At 49.9% G+C, this 22,962-nt stretch overlaps 1 protein-coding gene across 1 annotated transcript in view; it reads left to right on the top strand.

Moving 5' to 3' along the window:
* Window positions 1-22,962, top strand: part of LOC144179786 (uncharacterized) — a 164,178-nt gene that overhangs the window by 73,072 nt on the left and 68,144 nt on the right. Inside the window, exon 5 of the mRNA XM_077708222.1 lies at window positions 5,402-5,469. Within this exon, the coding sequence (XP_077564348.1) occupies window positions 5,402-5,469 (68 nt within the window). The remainder of the gene's footprint in view (window positions 1-5,401; window positions 5,470-22,962) is intronic.

Genomic DNA, 22,962 nt, shown 5'->3' with positions numbered 1-22,962 from the left:
CTATCGTGCTCTGCCCGTGCCCGTACGATACACATTTCTCCGAATATGATTTCCTTGTCCATCCAACCAGTTTTCAGTCTTCCGCGTGTAATATCCTCCCTCAGTATTCGTTGGGTAGCTCATCAGGTGGTCCTCCTGTTGTTAGCCCTCCACTCCCAGGCCGATTCCATCCCTTAATCTTAATCAGAGCTAACATTACATTCACCGAAAGCACGCGGTTACGCGTTACGTCCTGCCGTACGTTGCTCTTAGATTGCAGCACTTCATGGATGGTCGTAATGATATATGCTAGGCTAAAAGCATATGGTAGAGATACTGGTCCGGTACATGTGAGGCTCGTCAGTGTATACTACCGATACAGATTATGGGTGTGCACTGACGTTTTCGTTTGCCTGTAGTATCTCCGTACATTGCGAAGAGCTGCGTGCACACAGTGCAGCAGCAGCAGCAGCAGCAGCAGCAGCAAAAATAAACGAAGTCGCGCAGGGAATGCGCGCCAGGCGGTGACCCCGAATGAGCAGCTCAGGAGAAATCCGAGGTTGCTGCTGCTGCTGCAGCTCTCGCAACATCCATTCATCGTCCTGACGAACGTATATACCGGCGCGCAGATAGGCTATCTTGACTGAGTGCTAACAGGCTGCCAGCCGTGATGGATGCGTTTGGAGGGCCTCTCGCGCGCCTATATCCCATCTCGGCTCGCCAACATCCCTCCTCGCCTTCGGCCCGCGATAGAAACAATCAGATCCACGCCCGGCAGGAAAACGAATGACTTCTGGTCCCGTCCTCCCCCCTACCTTCTTCTTCTTTCCCCTACCGCGCCTAAGTTTGGCGCGCTGACTTGCAGGGCGCTTCACTTTCGCCGCTGCTGTTCCTCGCAAGCCTTCAGATATGGCTTAGGAGTCTGCCAGTGCGTTCTCTCGCGTTTTCCGTCTTCATTTCTGATGCCGAGCGTGTCTGTCTCCCACTTGCATCTTCGTCGCCCCGCTGAATTGGCCGATGCGCGACGATGCCGGATTTCCGGAGTGTTTGCTACCTGAGGAACGTTGAGATTAATTGCTCCCGCAAGGTTTCCTTGTTAAAGCAAAGGCCGTAGAAGAGTCGGTGTGCGATTTCTCCGGCGACGCGAGCGCCCTTACGTATCTGGGTGCTGACGATCCTTAGAATGAAGGCTTCATCTCGAGCATGCAAATGATTAGCTCCATAATTTCTTGTATTTCCCGTGGACTTGTTTTTATAGGCCTATACCGCTTCCCATAAAGCTGTCGGGGCACCACAGGCTAATCTATGTACTGTAATTTAAGGATGTCAATGATCCAACCGAGACTACGGCGGTGTCCAACTGATTCAAGGAGCATGTAAATGTTAAAAGCCTGCAGTCATCGACCCACTAGAAAGCTCAATCATTTGTTCAACGACAGCAACGAGCGGGGATTTATACACACCCCCGTAACATCCCCCGAAACACCCCAACAGTATTGCTGTCGATTCTTCTTCTTTTTTTGTTCGGCGAATCGGACTTTACGATGGAGGGTGTTCAGCTTGAAGGAACGTAGAAATAAATCAGGAAAGTATAAAATTTAACGTGGTGGATTCCAGATTGAACGAACGGATTAGGGCGCACGGCGCACGTGTGAGGTTAGGGTAATGAATTTCCACGAACTGCACCCTCAATTCTTCAAATCTTAATATGTTTCCGATTTTCCGGCTTCGCCTTCCCAAGCGCACATAAAATTATAAGTACTCAGTTATGTTTCCGATTTTCCAGCTTCGCCTTCCCAAGCGCACATAAAATTATAAGTACTCAGTTATTCTTGTATCGCTTCTGGGTGTGGGCTTTGTCTCTTTATGAACCTTATTAAAAAACTTCCGGCATAATTTTTTATTGCCATTTGGCTATTTAATATACTTCACCGAGTTACGAAACACGCCCGATTCTCCATCGGATGTATACCTACTTTCCACTGGTGCCTTCTATGGGTCCAGCCCCATTTTTCTAATTGCTAATACGGGACATGCCATACCTGGTCCATTTGACTGGGTAGAGTGTGTAAATGTAAGTCCTGGAGGCACCGCTATAGTACATAGCATGGAAGTAATGAGAAAACAAAAGTTCAATACGAATTTTTATGCCACACATACGCATAAATGAGGCTTATCAAATTCAGACAGACATATATTTAAAATTATTCCCGCAGCGGCAAGTGCTGTTTACTGCGTAGTCTGACTGAGCAGCATCATGGTCCTCCTCCAGTCACAAAAAACTCGAACGCATGAGCACCATACAAACACTTTATTCACGCAAATATTCTTTTTCTGTGGGGGAAATCGACATTCTGTAATTTCTCGCAGAAACCGAGCTCGCTAATTGGAGGAAGAAGCAAATCGCCGCGCATACAAATTCGTTTTGCCACGCGCGATTGGAAAATGCACCTTGCCAATCAGTTCATTCAGCTCTCGGCGGACAAGGTTGTTGGCTTGCGGCGAAGCCAGTCATATTTTTGTACCCGCCCCTCCGTCCTGTTTCTCCTCTCTCGCCCTTCAAAAAATATGATTGGTGTGTGCGCCGCTGCCCGCCTCGAAGTGTTTACTCGTCGCCCCATAGGTCAGTTGCTTTTTCTTCCCTCTCGGCCATCCGTCATAACTGCGCCGCTTCTGACAGCCCGCCAAACTGGTTAGCTCCCACTTTTTCACCGAGAATTTCTTCTCGCCGCCTCCGGCATCCGTGTTTCTCATTCGTCGGCCCTCGCAGGTGATCGGTCAAAATTGCAAACCTCCCGACATGTGGTAGAACCCCTTTCCGTTTTTTTTTTCTCCCAGTAACCAGCGTTAACTCAGGAGGGCGGAGGAAGCGGGGGACAGAAAAAATCGGTGACGTAGGCAGCTTTTGCGCGTAGGGCAGCTGCTCCCTCGGTCTTGCTGCTTGCTCGAGGTGATCGAGTGCTATCGATACGTCGGCCGCGCAGCTTCGTCTTCGTTTCGCGGCTGACGGTGACGAAGTGGTAGAGGCCGCTCCTTTGTGATTCCTGTGCTTCTTGCTTTCCGCTTTCGCGCCGAGTATAAGCCGAGCGGAAGACGAAATAGTTTAGCCCAACTTTCTCGGAGCCGCGGATCTGGAGGCCTCAGGAACCCGGACGGCGGCGAAGGGGGGGGAAAAAAGAAAGAAGACTTAGTGTTGGGAAGAAAGGGTGTTGCAAGATTCGAGCAGAGCAAGAAAGGGTATAGACACCGGTGGGTGGCTCCTGGTGCTGGGGGGGGGGGGGGGGGGGGGGGTGAATCTGTGTGGACCTGCCAGCGGCAGGCGCGAGTCCCTCCTGAAAAGGATTCCCGGAGGGTTCCTTTCTGGAGGCCCGATCTCTCGGCGGCGTCGCACCTTCGGCAGCGCTGCCGGCCACCACCCCTGCCACCCCCTTTTTCTCGGGCGTTCTTTATTCCGGAGCTGCTGCAGCAGCAGCAGCGGCGCGCACGTAGTACCGAGGCGGCAACTCTTCTTGGCCCTCTCTTTATCTGGGCCCGAGAGACGGATGGGCCGCGCTGTCTTGCCCACGCATGCACCGCTGCAGGGAGCCTTGGCCGCCCGCTGCTCTCTCCCTCCCCCTCTCTCTCCCTCCCCTTTCTCGCTTCCGCTCGCTTCCTTTGTGGGCCGCCGCCCCCCTTTCGCCTCCTTCAAAAGGAATAATAAAGAAATGGCTCCTCGTTAGGCCTAATGAGAGTTTATTGATCAGTTTGGAAACGCAGCCGGCGGCGGCGAGCGCACTGCCCCCCCTCCCCTCCCCTCGCCTTCACTCCGGTCGTGCTTCCTGTGTTGTGTGTGGCGTATACAGTTGTGTGCGCCGACGCCTGCGCTCGGTATATATACACACTGCGTGGCCACTGCTGTTCAACGCTCTCTCCTTGGCTCTCTATATCTCTCTCAGCATGCGATGCGCCCTCCGGTGTGAATAGAAGGCTGCTGAGTATTAAAAAAAAAAAAAACTTTCTCTGCGGGAGTCGTACGCTCCTGCTTCGATGCGGTTTATTTAATTAAAAGTCTTGATGAATGTAGCCAAACCTCCAGACTTTTTTCGTGTGCAATTACTGTTTTTTTTTCTCTTTGACTGAAGTCATTACTGGTGCACTAGTTCAATATATTTTCTATCGTCGAGCGTTTTCTTTTTTCTTTTTATTTATCCAGCCCATGCGCGCGGCTTTCTCAGGGCCACCCACGGATACTCTCCCGTATTTATCCTAATTCGCTGCAGTCTTTTTCCCGGTAACGCTGCTTTTAATTTATGATCATCGTACTAATTACGCTACAACAATTTCGCAACTTCCAGAAATGCGGATTAGGACACGTTTCCTATCATAAACCATGCATATGTTTGCAATAGATAATTATAACGAAGAGCTTTGCTACTATGTATGTACGCTAGCTTGCAGCGCGCTGCGCGCAATCTTTTTACTACGACGCAGACTGCAAGTCTTCTTATCATCGAAACATACAAGCAGGATAAAAACCGTCATTACATTCGCGATAACAACGAAGAATAGAAAGGAAATCACGAAAAGGAACACCATATCAACAAAAAAAAATCGTGCATGCAATGACGATAGACAAGTTTTACCTACTTCTTCGCCATAAACATCGTTTAACTCATCTTTCGCTGTGAGCCACAAGCTTACTTACATGCAGTTGACCGTTTACCAGAAAGGCACTAGGAACTTTTCACGAGTTCTCAGGCAACTTACTAATGCAATGTGAGTTTATTTAGACCATGAAAGGGAATGCTGCCTGTTTTCAAAAAATCTGAGAGCTGCACAGTGAGTTCCCGACCTGTCACTTTCTTTTAAAATATCATTTCGTTTAAATGAACGCGTTTGTGTTTAATTTTTTTTTCTCATTTCTTGTTTTATTTGAACATAACTGTTTGGATCGTTGTTGTTGTTGTTTTTTTTTTTGCGGGGCACTTCATGATATATCGAGCTAATTTACAGCTAACCGTATTTGCATCATGCAAATAAATAACATATAATTTAGGTAATCTATGCGCGCAAGAATATTTGACGTTACCTTTTTTTGCCTTTTTAATCAGTATTATTATATATGCCCCCTTTTACTCTTCGCCATCGCAGCACGTTTATTTTGGCAGTTCCATTCGGTTTCCTAAAAGAAAGTTTTCTTTCGTAGGACCACGTAACTAACAGGAATTTTGTTTGTTATTTTCTCTCTGTTTTTAGAACTCCGAAGCAACACCTTGACTTAGAGACTTAAAGGTAAAAAAAAAGAAAGAAAAAACTGCGTGTTAACAACAACAGGCGTAAATCTACGCACAGGAAAAATTGTTTGCGCGTTTAAAAGAGCCCTACCGGTTTCCGTGACGCTGACCGGCCGTCTCCACTCTTTTTCTTCTCTCGCTGTTCTCAGGTAGTCCAGGGAGCTTCCGACAGATGGCGCCACCAGGAGCGGCGGCTTTTTCTTTTTTCGAACGGAGGGTAAGTGGGCGCTTTTCAGAGCGCGCAAGTTGTTTGTCTCGACTCGTGTTTCACGGAGACTGATTTTACCAAGTGAGAACGCAGCATCTGCCTAATGTTCAGCGAAGAAAAAAAAATAATCGTAGGCAGCCTGGGTAGGCACCCGACGTAGAGGCGCGGAGCGGAGGGTTCGCCCGCTTCAGGAAGCGAATGAAGACGATTGATGTGATCCTTAAAGCTTACTTCTTATCATTTGTTCTTGCAGTAAGTATAACAACATGGTCATACCGCCGTGAATAATTTCAAAAGTTACTTTCCCGCCCTTCTCGCAAGAATGTAGGGAGTACCCAGCTCGCAAAATTCGGTGCTGGCTTAGAGCTATACTACGATCGGCAGAATGGCGCTACGAAGCTTTTGAATGTGTCTAAGGCTTAGATCCGTTTCAAAGTCCTGCGCGTCCAGAACAAGTCTTCAACTCCAGTTTTCGCGAATGCGTGTCCTATAGACCTGTGTTACTGCCAGCAGCAAGCCCGACCTGAATAGCACGGAACAGAATAAAGAGCGTATTCCCTCTCTCCATTTCTCTCTGTAAACGTCGTCCAGTCAAAGTTGCATCTTACTGTTCTTTGTATCTGCGCAGAAGACGAGGCATTGATGGATAACGCACGGTTGAGACCGAGGCAGAAAGTTGAAAGTTGAAATGTGGCTGGATGAATGTCTCAAACCGAATACTTAAAAAATCGGATTAGCAGCATATTCAGAAGCGTGTACCGTATTTTCATGCGTATAAGCCACACCAGAAATGCAAAAATTTCAGTGGCGAAGCAGGGGTTCGGAGAATACGTGGGGTTTTCCTTTAGGGCAGCTTCACGGCAACGCGCGTTGCGCCGTGAAGCTCCTACGTAGTAACACTGACTAAGCCTTCCATGGCAGCGATTGCGCAAAACATACAAGGATGAAAAAACAAGGACGAGTGCACGCTAACAACTGAATTTTATTAGTGAATTGTGACTTTCGCTTTGCAGTCAGTGTATTCTACTAGCTAAATATACGCTTTCTTGTCTATAAAGTATGTGACGTGTTGCTTGAACAGTAGCTTAGTGCAGCCTTTCTTGTATCAAATGTGCGGGCAATACGCAAGGATTTTTTTTTTCTTGTCCGGCGGACTGAAAGTGGGGGTGCGGATTATATGCACGGGCAGGTTATACGCGTGAAAATACGGTACATGTGGCAGGGAGCGATGGAGGGATGTTTGTTTAAATCGTAAAAGTTGGTGCTACTTGACGGCTTGTAAAATTCCCGGTGTCTCGCCTGTTCCCGTCAAGTCTTCCGCCTCACTACGATGCGAGTAGTCGTGAGCCCTGAGTTGCACATGCACATGCACATGCACACAGAAATCAAATACGGCGTTGCCCCCTATGTCCAAGCAACTGCGCTCTTCCGCGACAGCGGTGTCGAGAGTAAGTACAGGCGCGCACCTGAGAAGAGCGCGGTGGGGATTTTTGTTCAGTCAGGGCGCGTGTGTTACAAATCGCCGCACCTTGTAATGCCCCGTACCACTTTCCCCTCTACCCTTCGAAGTGCACGCCGCGAGGGGAGGGGCGCACTGCGACTCGACCGCGCGCATCCACGCGCGCCGCGACCTGTAATCGGTCGGCGCGCCTCCCCCCGCCGTAATTGCGACTGCGCGCAGCGGCTGCATCAACGCGGACGCCTCCTTTGACACGTATTTGCATGCGGGTCCGTCCGCGAACTCGCGTGCACAGTTTCGTGCGCCTCTCACGGAGACGGCTTGCTTCGCGGCGAGCTCTGCAGCGGCGGGCTCTGCTGCCGTGGGAGCCCGCCCACCGGCTGCCTGTGCGTCCGGAGTCCACAAAATGGTGCGGTGGCGGATGAGAATTGCCGGCGGCGCGCACTCGCGGTCATCGCTCACCCTCGTGCGCGGGTCGCCTATTATTTGAGCCGCTGTCACGCGTTTTCGCGAGCGCATGCGCCGCGCCGCCAGGGAGCCGGAATTTGCCCGCGGCGAGGCTTGCGATAGTTTGGACTTTTTTTTTTCTTCTTTTTTCGTGTGTGTGAGAGCTTGGGCGTGATTTGGGGTGTGTGGATTACAGAGGGCGCAGGACTTCATGGGAACGCGCCTTATTTTCGGTTTGGGAGGTCATTGGGATTCTTTTTAACACGAAAATGTTTTATTTACGCATACGCAAAGATTTCAACGATGTCGTATCCGTCCCGGAAGTGACGCCAGTACAACGAAGCATGCGGCCTGTAAAGGGTACACCCCAGCACACAGGGTCTTGTTGCGGGGAAGCAACCTGAAGAACTAAAGAGTACGTTATGCTTAGGGTTGTTCGTTTTCGGGTTTTATATTTTAACAAGAAAGCGCCTTATGCCGGGATACACCAAGATTTCACTGACGTCATATCAGTCACGGAAATGACGGTAGTTCACCTTTGCCGAAGAGACCCGCCAGCATGACGTCGCTCTCCAAGGACACCCACAAGACAGCCACCGACCCGCAAATCATGCTCAGCTGCGGATTTCGGGGCACATTTAACTTTCGTGTTTTACTGATTCTTATGACAGAGAAATCAACCAGTTTTTTTTTATTTAGCTGTGTGTCTGAACCGTATACGCAATGATGTTGAAAGGAGAAGTTATCTACAAGCAGCGTCGGAAATGTACATAGCTTACTCGGCTAATTGAACCAGCAACAACTAGCAATTTACGCAAATTGCATGTTATGAAATTTGCGTAAATGCAACAGTAGGTCTCGCTGGACTTGTATAATTCTGGTCCGGCGTACTATGCGGGTGAAATAGCCACACGCAGTTGACACGAATTCAGAAAGAAAAAGAAAACTATAGCAGCACGGTTGGCTTCGGAGATTGTTTTTTTCTTCTTTTCTAGTGTTAATCTCCGCTTTACGTATGCCCTGTATTTTTCTTTTCTGCGTTGTGCCTTGTTTTGCTATTCAATAATGCATTTATGCTTTGGACCGCACACTAGCCTTCGGCTATCGGTCCAAATATTTTTGTATTGTTTAAGAGATGTGTTTAATAAAGCTGTCTTATGAAAAAAAAATAGCCTTGTTGGTCGATCAGACCACACAGAAATGATTTTATTTATTCAGCCGCTATTTCGTGCCGTCTCCTGGCTTTATAGAATTATACAAGAAGCATTTCCTTTTATCTGCACGCCAGAATTACACAAACATGCGCCAAGCGCTCGCTGCGAGTACAGATGAGGCAGTTGGAGGAGTAAAAACTAGACTGATTAAGCAACTTAGGTCCTCCTTGACTAAAACTCTACTGGCGTAGTACGGAATGAAGGAAAGCGCACTTTCTCTCGGCAATTATGAAATTACTGTACTGCGACATGTTTTGCTGCTTGACGCCACAACTCTTGCATTGCAAAAAGAACACTTGTCACACGGGGTGGGGTGGAAGCCACCGGGAAGGATAAAATTCGTAGCCCGCAACGCATTTCCAGCGCAACATGCGTCCGCATGGGCGCGTAGCTTGTGCCGTTTGTCAACTCGCATTACAGGCGTGCCTTCCTAGACTCTGGCGCAACCGTCGCATCCTGCCGTGCATGACTTCGCAGCCGGCAGGTATAGGTCTCTTAGCCGCTCCCCTTGAGAAGGGGACTCGCACTGATGGGGCCGATCAAAAATGCAGGAGCCGGCCTGGGACTCTTCGTCTTCGCTAACACGCTGCAAGCTTTGTTCATGCTTCCAGAATTCTTCCTGTCGCGTCGGGGTGCGTCCGAATAGACAAAGGCCTCCGCACGATGCAACAAGCCACGTCTTTTTAATCTAATATTGGTATACCGGTTGGGGTGGTGAACAAGCAACTTTAGAATCCTTCGTGTTCGCCATGAAGTCGCGAGTTCCTCGCAAGGAGCAACGTTTCGCTGGGTGTAACTTGAGTGCGTGACGGCTTCGCTGCAGGCGTAAATATTTCTGGAGGGGAGGAGTAAAGAAGATAACGACCCGTTGGAAAGGCGGTAGAATAGCTATTGTTGAATAATATGCAGCAATGGGGTATGTGTGCAAGTCTGCATGTGTTAAAAACGCCTAAATTTGAATCAAATTTACCTATGCTGTATAGGGTTATCACTTTGAGGGACCCTGCAACACTTTTCAATAAACGGTTTCGCTTTCTCCTTCGCCTCTGGAAGCACTGCGAAAGCTACAGTTATCGCCAGAACGGAGCAGCAGTGCGTGATTTCGTCGTCGCACCAGATACGCCTTCCATTTTTTTCTTTGTTTGTTTTTGTGGCTTTTTATAAGCTGTTACCGAAAAGCGTTCATTGCTGCAACTGAAGGAAAATCGGTCAACAGCCGCCACATGGCGTCAGTGTCGTGATTGGGCCGTCGAAGAACGTCAAGGCCGGTAAAGAGAGAAAAATCTTTTGAACGAGTTCCAAGTTATCTGATGAGCATATAGCAGTAATTTTTGGCTGAGCTAATTTGCGACCCCCCAATTGAAGTACTGGGTGTGTTGGATGACTACGTTCTGCAAGCATTTATTCAAAAAGAGTTGAAAAGAGTGTTGCCGGGCCCCTTTAAACTTGCCTAGTTTGAGAGGACTGCAATGCCTGCAGCCATAGCTTTCAAGGGAATAATACCGACGTAACGAGGACTGCGGGGAGCCTGCGTATTCCAGTTTTGCTGTCAGCCTCTTGCAGATGTATGACTTCGTCATGTGTATACACACTCCCCTATATTACTTAGCCCGTCCGCCATCTCGGTCAACCGCAGACTAGCCAAGCTGCATTCTTTCACTTTGATCCTAAAATAGCAAGGGTCGCACTAAACAGTTTTTACTGACGCAGCCACCGTTCGCTCCATTAACACTTCATTAGAGAACGACGTCGTAATCGAAGAATATCTTGAAGCGATCGTTTTGCTTGTCGGCATATAGTATATATACAACAGGGCATACCAGCCTCTGGTCCCCCGGAAGTGTTTTCCAGACTGCGGCCAAGTAATGAATCTCTTACACTTGTATTCCATTCAGCTTTTCCACGCCCTTTCTTAGCATCGAGCTGCGCAGAAAGGTAGCAGCGGTTACCGCGTATCGCGCGGACCACACAGCGCGGCCTGAACAAATGGCGTGCCGGGCCCGCATTCGCGACCGCGCTTTTATCGGAAGGAGAAGCTACAGTCCAAATGGCCAGCGCCTCCGCGAGCGGCGACAGTATGGAGACGCCCGGCATTTATTACACCGGCCATCCGCACGCCAGAAGTTTATCTGGGGCTTATCTCATATATATCGTTCCCAAGAAACCGCGCGCGCATATGCTGCCCAGCGGAGAGACGACGCGTGTTATGATTTATACGTCGACATATTTTGTAAGTTTTGGCCAGCTTGCCGCCGCATTCTCCGCCGAGCTTATGATAAAGTGTGTCGGTCGCACGGCGTATCGTATATATTAATGAGGCCGGACTCACGTGGAGCCGCACGCTGGCGCACTGTCATCCTCGTATAGGACGCTGCTGTGCCGATAACAGGCTGCAGTGGTGGGATCTAAGGGACAGCCGGTGGTCCTGCCGCGGTGGGCGCGGAGGATGATGAGTCGGCATGCTCGGTAATACCTCAGACTGGACGTGAATTAAATGCAAATCTCAGGCTTAACGTCCACTGACCATTGAGTGGAACGCGGGTAGGTCCACCTCGCGGTCGAATATATATCAAATGTGGCTCATTCTTTAAAATTTACGTCCAGTTTATTTCGCGTTTGGTTGCGTGCTGTGTTCTTTCTAAACGAACTCTGTGTGCGTGAGTCTTAGGCTGTACTCATGTCTCCGAGTTTGCACGCGGAGGGAAATTAAGGGGAGTAAGCGTCGCGATGGGATTGGTCAATACAGGAGGGGCACAGTAATCGTATACGGAAAATTGCGGGGGAAGACTCCACGGAGGGAGGCGCAATGCAGTGGAGAGAAAATTAAAGTTTATTGATTGATTGTAGTGTTGAACGCGCCGAGGCCATGAGGCGCGCCATATTGGAGGGCTCCCGATTAATTTTGACCACCTCGGGACCTTTAACGTGCGCCGAAATCTTGTACACACGGACGTTTTAAGTGCAGAGCACTTTAGGCACTCGCCTTGTCGTCCCAGCTCGCTCGCTCGACCCAAGTATATAGAGCACCAAGGCGACGTCCCGGGGTAACGCTGTTGTTCGCGGCGTAGCCCAGAGGCTTCGAAAGCCAAGCGGTTTATATACAGTCGAACACGGATATATCGAACTCCAAGGGGATCACGAAAGAATTCGATATATCGATAATTCGATATATAAAATACGTCTATCTGCAGATTGTCTGACAACTCCGCATATCACTGAGAGTTTTCTGAAGTCGTGCAAAGCGGTAGTTTACCGTTTTGACACTCAAAGCACAGAAAATCTGAACCGCAGCATGATGACAACCGCACTTTATTTATCATTGAAATGTCTTTGAGCTTCGCTTGTTTTTTTTTCTCCTGCGTCGTAAAGTTCGCCAAATTGTCTTCAAGATTACAAACACGTAAAAATGAGAAAATCAACGCTGTACACTGTGCCACAACAGAGGCGAATGACGCTGACGTAACCTCAGCTGCAGTAGCCGGTTGGGAACGTTGTCAGGCACTAAGTGCCGTTATCTTCAGTATCCGAACCGAACACCGCCCCCATCTGGAGGCGTGCAACGAAGTCGCTTTGCGCACGACACGCTCCGGAATAGCCGGGGCGGGTTGTTCTGCATTCGCCTTTACATCAACGTTGATGCGTGCATCGCCCTCAAAACTACTGCGTGGAATTCCGAACGCCTTTTCAACCAACATCTTTTCAGCAGCCTGCACCCGACGAATTCCCGCCTTCGTTGCTCCGAAATGAATGCCTTGGACAAAACAAACATACAACGCCGCATCGGTCTCCCTGCACGAGCCACCAAACAGCTCATTCACAGAAAAAGAGTGCGTCCGGTCAATTTATTTTGCTCCTTTATGTCCTTTCGCCCCAACCACTATCCGCGTTCTAGCTATCATGGAGCTGCCCCTCGTGCTAGCGTGAAAACAGCTGTTGAAGGCCATCGAAGCGACATAATGCCGCGGACGCCGCCTCTGTCTCACCAAGCCAGGCAGCTCCTGCGATGAGTCAACATTATCAACTCCACCCCATCAGAGGAAGCAAACTTTCAGGGGCACCTTCGGCGCGGAATTCGATATATCGAATTTGCCCGTGATCAGGAGTTCGATACACGCGCACAACAGCCCTATACTTTTGCATGGGATTTTCAAGGGGATCTTTGCACTGTTCGATATAGACAATAATTCGATATATCCGTGTTCGATATATCCGTGTTCAACTGCAGTCATAAGCGTTCGAAACTCGTGAAACGCTAGCGCTTGTCAGACATCTTCCCGTTGTATAGCGCAAAGAAAACTATTGGTACATTTGAGGAAAAATATGCGTAATTAACCGGCAGCACCCGCGTTCCTTTAATTACGGACGCCCGCTGGGTTGGTTTTTACGATAGTAAAAGCAAAATGTGGCAGTGCAACGCCGGCACGTGCGGGGATAAAAGTACAAAGAGAACAGAACTCCCGCTGGCGCAGTTTCAGGCAGGGGGCGCGCGCACTGCGAAGGTGCGAAATTTGATTTGCATGGGGTGGTAGCAGTAAGCGGATAACGGCGGTACAGCCCATTCTGGCAAATCACTACTCTGCACTTCCGTCAGCTTTCACATTGAGTGGAACGGCTTTAATTTTTTTGCTTTTAGCCGCCATCAGAAAAGCGGCCGCCGCGGCCGGGAATCGAACCCGCGTCTTCGGGGCTCAGGGAAGATTAAAGCCGAAGTAATAGACGTTTGCTGAGTTTTTTGCGAAGGAAATTTTGCTACAGACACAGCACTGCGTGTTACGACAGTCCTGCGACCACTCAGATATGACGTTGTGATGACAGCGTCAGACGTGAGCTGTCAGAGAAAGCCCAACGAAAATTCTGCGTACGAACTGGCTATGTTCAAAATGATAAAATAGTAGGCTGGTTATATTGGGCCCGAAATAATTTTCAGTATTTATTTGTGAGTTGTGGTTCTTGTTCGTGGAAAGTGGGTACTACAGCTCACTTTCGGCAGTGAGTCACAGCCGCCAGCGACCGAATACAACCACCACTCCTAAAAAAAAAATACATAATAATTCTTCGCGAGAGTCAGTTCTTAGGTTTATATTGCTATGTCAAGGAGAATAAGAGGACAGTAGGACAGGGCATCATGTACACCTTGGAGGAAGATGAAGAGCTATAAGGACAATGGCCGTGCTCGAGCTTTCATGGATATCCCGCACCTACACCAAACATGTCGCGTGGCGGCAGGACAAGGGACGCGAACGATATTACAAAGTGCTGCGACGTATTTACCGGTTATCACAGCTCGAACACGGCTATGCACTACACCGCACTTCACCTTTCTTTCTCCAAGGTTGGAGTCACGTGACAAGACATAAATTATAGCGCCAAGAGACACAACGAGGAAGAGAGAGAAAGTACACGAGCATTCTTTTACTTCCTCGTTGATTCTTAAAGATGAGCCTTTCGCCACGGCCTATACAGGCGCTTCCAGTTGAGTCAGGGTCGTCGACTGGATCATCGCGATGCTAAAGGTGCCGCGATAAAAGTCTATAAGCCTCCCAGGTGTGAATCCCCCGCCGTGACTTCGGCCTTGCCAAGAGGCGCGCACGGGGAGAAGGAAAAAAGAGATAGCGAGGCTTTCTAGCCGTCTGTTATGCAGCGACAACCTGCCAAAGCCTAACACATGTAGCGTGCGCTGCAGTGGCCACGCGAGTGAGCGAATTCCGCGGACGCGTCACAGCAGTGGTCCTGCAGCGCGAACGGGAAGAAGAAACCGGCTTTCGGAAAAGTCAAGGTTCGGGCCCACATTAAAAGTCGATTAGGGCCAGCTCAGGTCGGCGACACGGTGCGCGTTGCAAATGAAGTCTGATGCGTGTCGAGCCTGGAGCGCGTCGCTGGAAGAAGCCGTGCCGCGCTGCCACCGAACCACTCGACGGCGTCCGTCGCAGGAGCACGGGAACGTGTACGCATGCGCTGGCTGCGAGCTGCAACACCCGCGGAAGAGAGACGCGATCTTTCGCCCTGCTTCTTGCAACCGCGCGTGGTTTCTTGCGCCCCCCTGCATATATGCGAAAATACGCGTCCTCGTCGCCGGTCGTCGCTCAGGTGCAGGCCTTTTGTTTTTCGCCGAGCGGACGACTTCGAGACCATTTGCGCGTGGGGCTTCATGCGCCGATGCTCCTATCGTAATTACCGGCACTGCACGCGGGCTCGAAAGGGGAGAGCCTCGAGAACAAGGCGCAAGGCTTCACACACGCGCGTGGGAGAACGCGCCGGGCGTTGTTCCGCGCACTGTGGCAGGAACCTGAGGCCTGTCGCGCCCTTGCGTGTTCCGTATGAAGCGAGCTTTTTGCTTACCCTCTCGACGCAATGGAGAAACCTAACGCCTTTTTTTTTGACCAAAATAACAAAGTCACAGTGAATACTTGCTGAAATAGCCTGTTTTAAATTATGTATGCTTTTAAAAAACCGTGCGTAACATATTTCGTTGCATCAAAAGTGACTGACTTACGATTGAGAGTGCAGATGTCTGCGACGCAGCAAATGAGGTTGCGGAGTATATTAAATCAGGTGACTGAGGGGCCATATAAGGGAAAAAATTACCTGCTTTAGGAACTTAATCAGGCAATCGTCATGCACTAACAAATGTTCGTTTGCGATTGGGTGAGAGCATGCAACACTAATGATTCTTCTTCAGAACCGCCCTATCATGCTAAAATTATTATTGACTGTGAATTTATTGTTCGGGAAAACTCTTCATCGAATCGACCCCGCTGGCGAAGTGGCAGCAGTTGCCAACAAAACATTCTTGTCGCAACAAAGCGCCAAGCTTTGTTGCGACAAGACCCCTCCGCTCGTTAGAACTGAGTGCACAAATACATCGCCTTATGTACACATACACACACTCTGCGACACGGAAAATGCAGCCGTAAAGGAATAATTGGGCGCCAGGACGTGTGGGCTCTCTTTCACACCCTGTGTTGGCGCGTGTGGGAATGCCCAACAGCAGACGCGTCAACTGCGGAACAGTAATGTTTGCCCACAGCACGCGAACCAAGGTGCGCTGATATATATGACGGCACGCTCTGCCATTTCCCAGTGTTTGCTTTCCATGCGGCATGCCGCGCTTCCAGCGACACGCAAGGGCGCGTTGCCTCCGATACCAGGACCGTGTGACGTGGACGCACGCACGCACCGGGGGCTTCACGACGTGCCAAAACAAAACCGGGCGCTCGCCGCGGAGCCGCCAGCGAGCCGCGAGCAATCCGACCGCCAGAAGGCGTGCGTGGCGGCCACAGCGGCGACCATGCATGCAATGGCACGCTTGAGGCGATGCAAGGGAGGACGAGCCGATTACACGTCAGCTCTGGGCCGCCGCAGCGCAGTTCATAGCCGTATGCACGCGGTGGCGGTCCTCTCGCCTGGAAGAAGAGCAGCCAGACGTTGGAGCAGAAGAGAAAGCGTACGCTCTGAGATAAGGGGCCCCCGGGAGGCCAGCCTGCAGGGAGAGGATCAGAAAAAGAAGAAACGTAATTATCAAGAGAAGATGCCGCCGCCGACGGCTGCGCTAGAAAGGCGGGAGGGAGGGGGGAGAACCGGAGCGAAAAAGAGAATCCCGCTCGGCTCGGCCTAGTCTGCTTGCTGCCTGCTCCCGCAGCGGCTCGAAGAAACGCCTCGGAAAGGTAGCAGCAGCAGCAGCAGCGTGTAAGGGAAGAAAAAGAAAAAAAAGGCGGCAGCGTGAACGAAAAGAGCGGCTAAAAGCCGCTCGACGCCGAAAAGGAAAAAGCTAAACAAAAACAATCAAGCAAGTGGCGCGCCAACCGGCTCAGCGCTGGCTTGCCTGCCGCCAATGATGAAACTGGACGAACACAATTATGGTAACTCCATGAATCATTTATCATCAGTGGAGGATCCGCTGCCGCCCGGCGGCGGCAGCGGCTGCCTGCCGCTGTATGCGCAGAGCAGTTCGCTCGCTTGTCCTTCGGGCGGCGGCGGCGGCCTCTGCTCGTTTCCTGCGTCTGGAGAACCCACTTGCTCTCTTCTTCTTCTCCGTCGCCTGTCCCCACGGCCTCTCTCTTCTTCGCTCGCAGTCTTCTTCAATATCGCCTTTCTTGGTATTCTTCTTGACCCAGCCTGTTTCCGTCCGTGTCCCCTCCAGCGATGAGGTTCCATGCGCCCTTAACTATTTCTCCCCCTTCAGTACGCGACCGCAGATAGTTCGCGCTAACTATGCACCTCGCAACGTATCTATCGCAGCACCTGTTGGCGTTAACGACGAATCTCTATGTTGCAGCCCGCAGAATTGCCCGGGGGGGGGGTCAGTGTTTTCTTTTCGTTGTTGCTTTCTCATGGCCACTCCGCTCTGCGGGCGCGCGTGCTAGTTCGTGCTTCTGGTTTGTACCGACAGGGTGCAAATACGTTTAGAGCCGCTCATTGCTAACGGCCTGAGTTCCGCATCACGTTTTCTTCGCCAGCGCTAACTGTATACACCAGAAGCGACATCTTGTTTAGCTTTCAGTGAAACCTTCTTTCTGTTTCGTCCTGTCAATGTTTTAGAGCAACTTGAAGTGGATGAGAGCTGGTGGGAGCCAAAAAAAGAAATTTAAGCGATGCCGTTTCGTGCACTGCCCGGAAAAACGTGAACGTGAAACTCGCAGCTGTGGTAAGGTTTCCACAAAAAGACGTGGATCGGACACGGCGAAGAGGGTAGTCGATGAATCTGGGGCTACAGCAAATAACGACACGTAGACAGCCCATGTGTATGCCGCGAACGAAACTCGGAGTGCATATATGTGCGCTGGCAACTTATTGTATGCGCCACAACGGATATACCACGTGTTAATCCCTTGTCGACGAAAAGCCTACTTCTTCAGCCACTCTCCAGGAATGTAGAAGCAGGCATAACAAACAATAGAGAAGGGAAAGTAAGGGGGTGGGTGAAAGTATAGATCGAACTAAATGAACGGGACCAAACAAATACCAAGTAGCCGGCAAGTGCCGCAGAAAGGGGCTTCCAGAGCGACGAAGGCCCCAATTTTTCACTAGACGCAGTCGTTTCGGAGTCTGATTTGAATATGGCGTGCCATTGTTGCCTCGGCCGCTGCTTCTGCTTCTGGTTCGGCGGCGGCTGCAGAGTGGTGTGGCGGCGAAGGCGCCCGTCGACGCGCACGCCAACAGTGCGCGGAGTTTCCGCCGGGGAGGACGACCACTTTCCACGAGCAACGCACGCACGGCCGAGGAAAACACGCGCAGATACACAAAAATGCCGGTGCAGAAAAAGGGGACCAAAATATTGCCCCGGTGCTGAAAGCAATCGATCGCGCAGGGGCGCTCGCGTGGAACCAAGCTCTCTCGTGCGTCTTTTTGGTTCCACAGCTTTGGCCCGCACAGACCCTTCCATTTTTTCCCTTTACTTTTCGTTCCGTGCCAGCGACTGGAAGTACAAAAGAGGGTGATTAAATGAGAAGCAAGAGAAAGGGAGGAGGCTGTATTAAAGCACGTGCACCGCGCCCGCTTCCGTGCGTGTGTGTCGAACATGCGAGCGCCCTTGCTGGGCCTCCGGGCTTTTGCGTGGGCGTTGCACAATCTGCTCTTCGCCGGCCTGGCGCTACTGCTCCCCCGACCTGCGCTGCCTTGAACTGCCTGTTGGCCGATGCTGACGTCCCTGCATTCAAGGTTTAAAGGGACAATCTGAATTTAAGGGTCCCCATTTCGCCAATTAGTGGCAGTTACTGCGTGGGGCTCGGGAGAAGTAAAAACACCGCGCATTTTTCGCGGCAGCCTCATGAAGCATCCAGTGACGTCACAATTGCTTGCAACCTGATTTGATGTTGTAATGACGTCAAAAGTATAAGCAATGCGTTTTGCTGCTATCTAAACCTTCAAAGTTGGGATGTTCAGCTATTGACGTTTTGGTTGTTGGCGCGCACTTTGTACGGTGTAAACGGCCTGTGTCGTCGCAGCTTACGGGGAAATGATGAAGAGGAGACGGTACTTTAAAGGGACCCTGTAAAACTTTTTTCAACTTTTTTTGAAATCTTAAATGCTTGCAGAACGCAGTCAACCAACACACCCAGTACTTAGAATAGGTGACCGGTAAAAAGCGCATAGGCTCATGGATGCATTGTTTTCTCCCGCGGAGAGCCGCCACTTCCGGTTCGCGAGCTCTCCTAGCCTCCCGTACACCGTTGTATTTCACGCGCGTGTGTGCTTGTTGTTTAACTGTTTCCACCGGGAAAAAAAACGCTCATGCATCGGCAATTCCACAAATAACAACGATTGGCCCTACTAGGGGTTTATCTGACAGGTAAGCACCCTTTGACAAATAAACAACACGCACACACGCGCCTGACAGCCGCCGGCGCATGCAGGCGTACGGGAGGGCAGGAGAGATCTCGAACCGGAAGTGGCGGTAGCAGACGATGTACCCATGAGCCTTTGCGCTTTTTACCGGTCACATATAGGGGGTCACAAAGTACCTCAGCCAAAAATTACTGCTCTATGCCCATCGGATAACTTGGAAACTCGCTCAAAATATTTTTCTCTCTTTCCCCGTCTTGACGTTCTTCGTAGGCTCGAATTACGTCATTAAGGTTATGCAGCGGCTGTTGGCCGGTTTTACTTAAGTTACAGCAATGAACGCTTTTCGATAGCAACTTTCAAAATAAAGCCACAAAAACAAAGCAGACACGGAAGACGTATATCTGCTGCGACGCGCAAAACACGCAGTGCCGCTCAGTGCTGGCGATAACTATAGCTTTAGCAGTTGTTCCAGACGCGAAGGAAAGAGTGAAAGCGCTTATCGAAAGTGTTGCAGGGTCCTTTTAACCTACGCACGGTTTTAAAGCGAAGCTTTAGTGTTCTCACTGATGGCGTCTGTAACGCGAAAACGCCCTGCTGGAAAGCCAACTTTCTCTGACGATGATGATGAATGATCGTGGGCGAAGTGAAGGGAAAGAAAAACGCTTCAGTGGCCGGGACGGAACCTAGGTTTCTCGCGTAATGAAGCCGGAATCTATACGAATGCTCCATTTCGAGATTATCGAAACTCAGTCCAAACTTAGGCGACAACGAAAGAATCCGTCACAAGAAAGCTTCGCGTTCCACCAGCGTCGTCGTTACGCGGAGGGGTGCATAATATTTCATGAAAGAATTCATGTGGATAGGAGAAAGAAGGCCCTTCACGAAATATTTGAAAATTTCGGAACCCCGATGAGTCATTCATCCAATAGTCATCCCTGATCCTGCAACGCGGGGTCGTGGTCAAGCAGGGCAACGTTAGTCGGCATCTCACAAAGATTTTACGACCCTCTAGTTGTCGAGCCACTGTACGAAAATATCGGCTACCAGTTTCTGCTCCCACACAAATCCATTTCCTCAGCAGTTCTCTTCTCTGATAATCCCCACGCTTATTTGCACTGCATAAGGATAATCTTGATCCGCGTAGATTACCTTTACAGCCGTAGTCAGTTCACGTTAAAATGTAGTGCGTTGCATCATCGCCACAATTCCTTCAGTTTTGGTTCGACATGAAACATACGGCACAGGTGCTGACGTAAGGCGTCGTTTGCACTGGCATACACTGGTGTACACTGGGAATACGAACGTTCTTAGAGGTCATGTGTGTATGTGCGCCGGGGTTATTGCTGCGCTTTCTCTCCATCCCCTCCCCCATTATCATGGGTATGAATAATGACTGGCGTAGTCGTTAAGGTCAACTGTAGACTTCCACTGCCATTCTTCCGCTCGAGCTACTCAGCTCCAGACGCATCGGTAAACTGTCTGTTTCAGTTACGCTATCAGTGGGTGCAACTGCGATATATGATGAAACCGGTGCTACGAGCAATACTCTGTCCTAATTTAAGTGGGGTGAAAACTGGACATAATAGGATCAGCCAGGGTAATTAAAGGTATCTTGGTACGTTGTATACGTCAAATCCAACTAAAAAATATCGATTGCTTACTCAAAACCTTCCACATAACCGGCATCAAAAAAACAAAAACGAATGACAAGGCATGTCCTGTGGGTGCTTACCTGGCACTCGGTGAAATACTAACCGAATCTTATAACATAGAACAAAAACAACAAAAAAATGTATGGGAAGAAACTTTCGCATGGGAGATCGAACAATTTGATCTCGCGTGAACGTTTCGGGAAAACTGGAGGTGCGTGGAAAACAACGGGTCTTCGATTGCTCAAAGACCGTTTTAGAAATGGAATTAAAACCTCATCAGGTCGTAATTCGAACAAATTAAAAATAATGTAGTGTCCTGGATAATGGAATTTCGCACAGGGGAATGTATCGACATTCATAGAGATACATTAACACGTTCCAAACAAAAAGGCTACACCAGTAACCATTTCAGGGACATTAAGGAATTTTTTCGTGTCAACGAAAGAAAAATTAAAGTAAATACCTCGTAGCCAGCGGAGGAACCAATCCATTGGAACGTTAACAACCGCCAACCACGACCTTGATGCGGTGGTTATACAAGCTTGCAATTCCCGTTTCAGACTCACTGGAGTGGTGCGCGTTATATTTGAGCCGAAAATTCGGTCACCCACGCCCGCGGGTATACAATGTCCTGAGTATGCTTCGAACCTAAAATTTTGCAAACGCGCGTGACTGAGGTTTTTCTTCCTAGTAAAACCATTTGATTTTCAGAAGTGTCGATGTCGTTTTCACTAACAAAAGTTAGTGGGCTGTATACGCGCTTCGTTTCGCGCTTTTGCGGCTTTTGGTTGCCATATTTTGTTCCAAATCCGGCATCTTTACCTTCACGTGTGCCGGCCATCACTTGTTCCTAACACACCTTCAGCTATACCAAATGGAAAGACCCAAAATAACCGTTTTTTACGCTGTCGCGCTATTGAACTACATATTCCACTTCGATATACCCAAAAGACCACGCGTTATGAAATATTTAGGCCGTTAGGAAAGCAGGTAATGGGGAATTTAAAAAGAGAGAAAATGTTGCTGACAGTGGCATGTGGCCCTCCACAACTGAATTGTAGACGAGTACATAGCAAAACATTCCAACATTGATGCGATATATACCCGCAGCTCTTCGTGCCCTCTGCCACCGTGAAATGAAATTCCTGAAATGAAATTCCTGAAATAAGCATTAGGTAGTTATAGCAGAGCGGAGAACCGGTCCCGGTACGGTACCCGGTAGGCGACCGGCGCTATTGCGCATGCGCAGAGGTGGAAAAACTGACTGTGTGCATGCGCAGGTGTACCGGGTACCGTACCGGGATCGGCTCTCCGCTCTGCTATAACTCTCTATTCGCAGAAGTACATGACTACCGAGTAACGCATGACCAGGGAAGAGAAAGTGTGCGAAGGGTTGTATGAAAGGTAGTAAAATATAGATAGAAACAATGGTTGAATATGACGACGAATATGATAGAATACGAAACAATGATATATATATAGAAACAATGACTCAACCAATCAATCGGAGGATTCATAAATTCAACCATCAATTCCGATGAAGCAACATATTCAATCATTAATAGCTTCGGCTACCGCTGAAAGTCTCACCCAAGTGCGTGCAGTCGCTGCGTCGTTTTAAGTGCGAATGCACTTTATAAGCGACCCCAAACCATCCACCGCCGGCGGCGGCGGCGGCGGCGTCGGCGTCCGCAGTGCTCCTCTATATTTAAAAAAGAAACAGCATCCGGCGCCAGGTTTCGATCCGAGGACTTTGCGGCCGCAGCGCGATGCTCTACCGACCAAGCCACGGAGGCGACGCTGATATCAGTGTTAGTGACGCGCCTTATATCTTTAACGCATTCAAACTGCGTCGTCAGCGGCGTGCGTTGGCGACTCAGCGGCGTTATAGCGGCTTGATAACTGCGTGGTGTACACGTGATACTACAAACCCGATGGAAGAGATGGAAGAGAAGGCGGGCGGTGGGCTGCGGGGGCCGAACGCAAGCGCCGCAAGCGGGCCGACAACCGTGCATTCGCACTTTCACATTCTCCCCCTCGGGGAAATGCGGGGGAATTTTTTCTCAATGTTTTCCTTCTGAGATAGCTATCGGTAGAAAACGAAGCATGCAGAGACTTACCAAAGACGGCGAGTACGCAGACGTGCCAGCAGGCTGCGTTGATGATGTCCGTCCGTCCACTTTGTTAATCAAACATTCGATACTGTTTTCGGAATGACCGACTGCAACCGCGGGGACGGTGTTTCCCGAGTAAGTTTTCGGAATCCGGGAGCGGCTGCTCGCAAGCCCGCCCACACTCATACTGAGCCTGGCATCCCCGAAGTGGCACTCACACAGAAACATGTCGACCAAAAGAAAGTGCAACAACACATGGCACGCAGGGTGGGCGATGCGCCTTCGCCTCCTCGTCCAAATTTCTTTATTGCTTTATTTACTCACCGCAGCGG

Source organism: Haemaphysalis longicornis, unplaced genomic scaffold, assembly GCF_048455015.1.
Source record: "Haemaphysalis longicornis isolate Haplotype H1 unplaced genomic scaffold, Haemaphysalis longicornis Haplotype H1 scaffold_4, whole genome shotgun sequence".
In the NCBI taxonomy this organism is placed as follows: domain Eukaryota; kingdom Metazoa; phylum Arthropoda; class Arachnida; order Ixodida; family Ixodidae; genus Haemaphysalis; species Haemaphysalis longicornis.
This window is presented reverse-complemented; position numbering and strand designations above follow the sequence as displayed.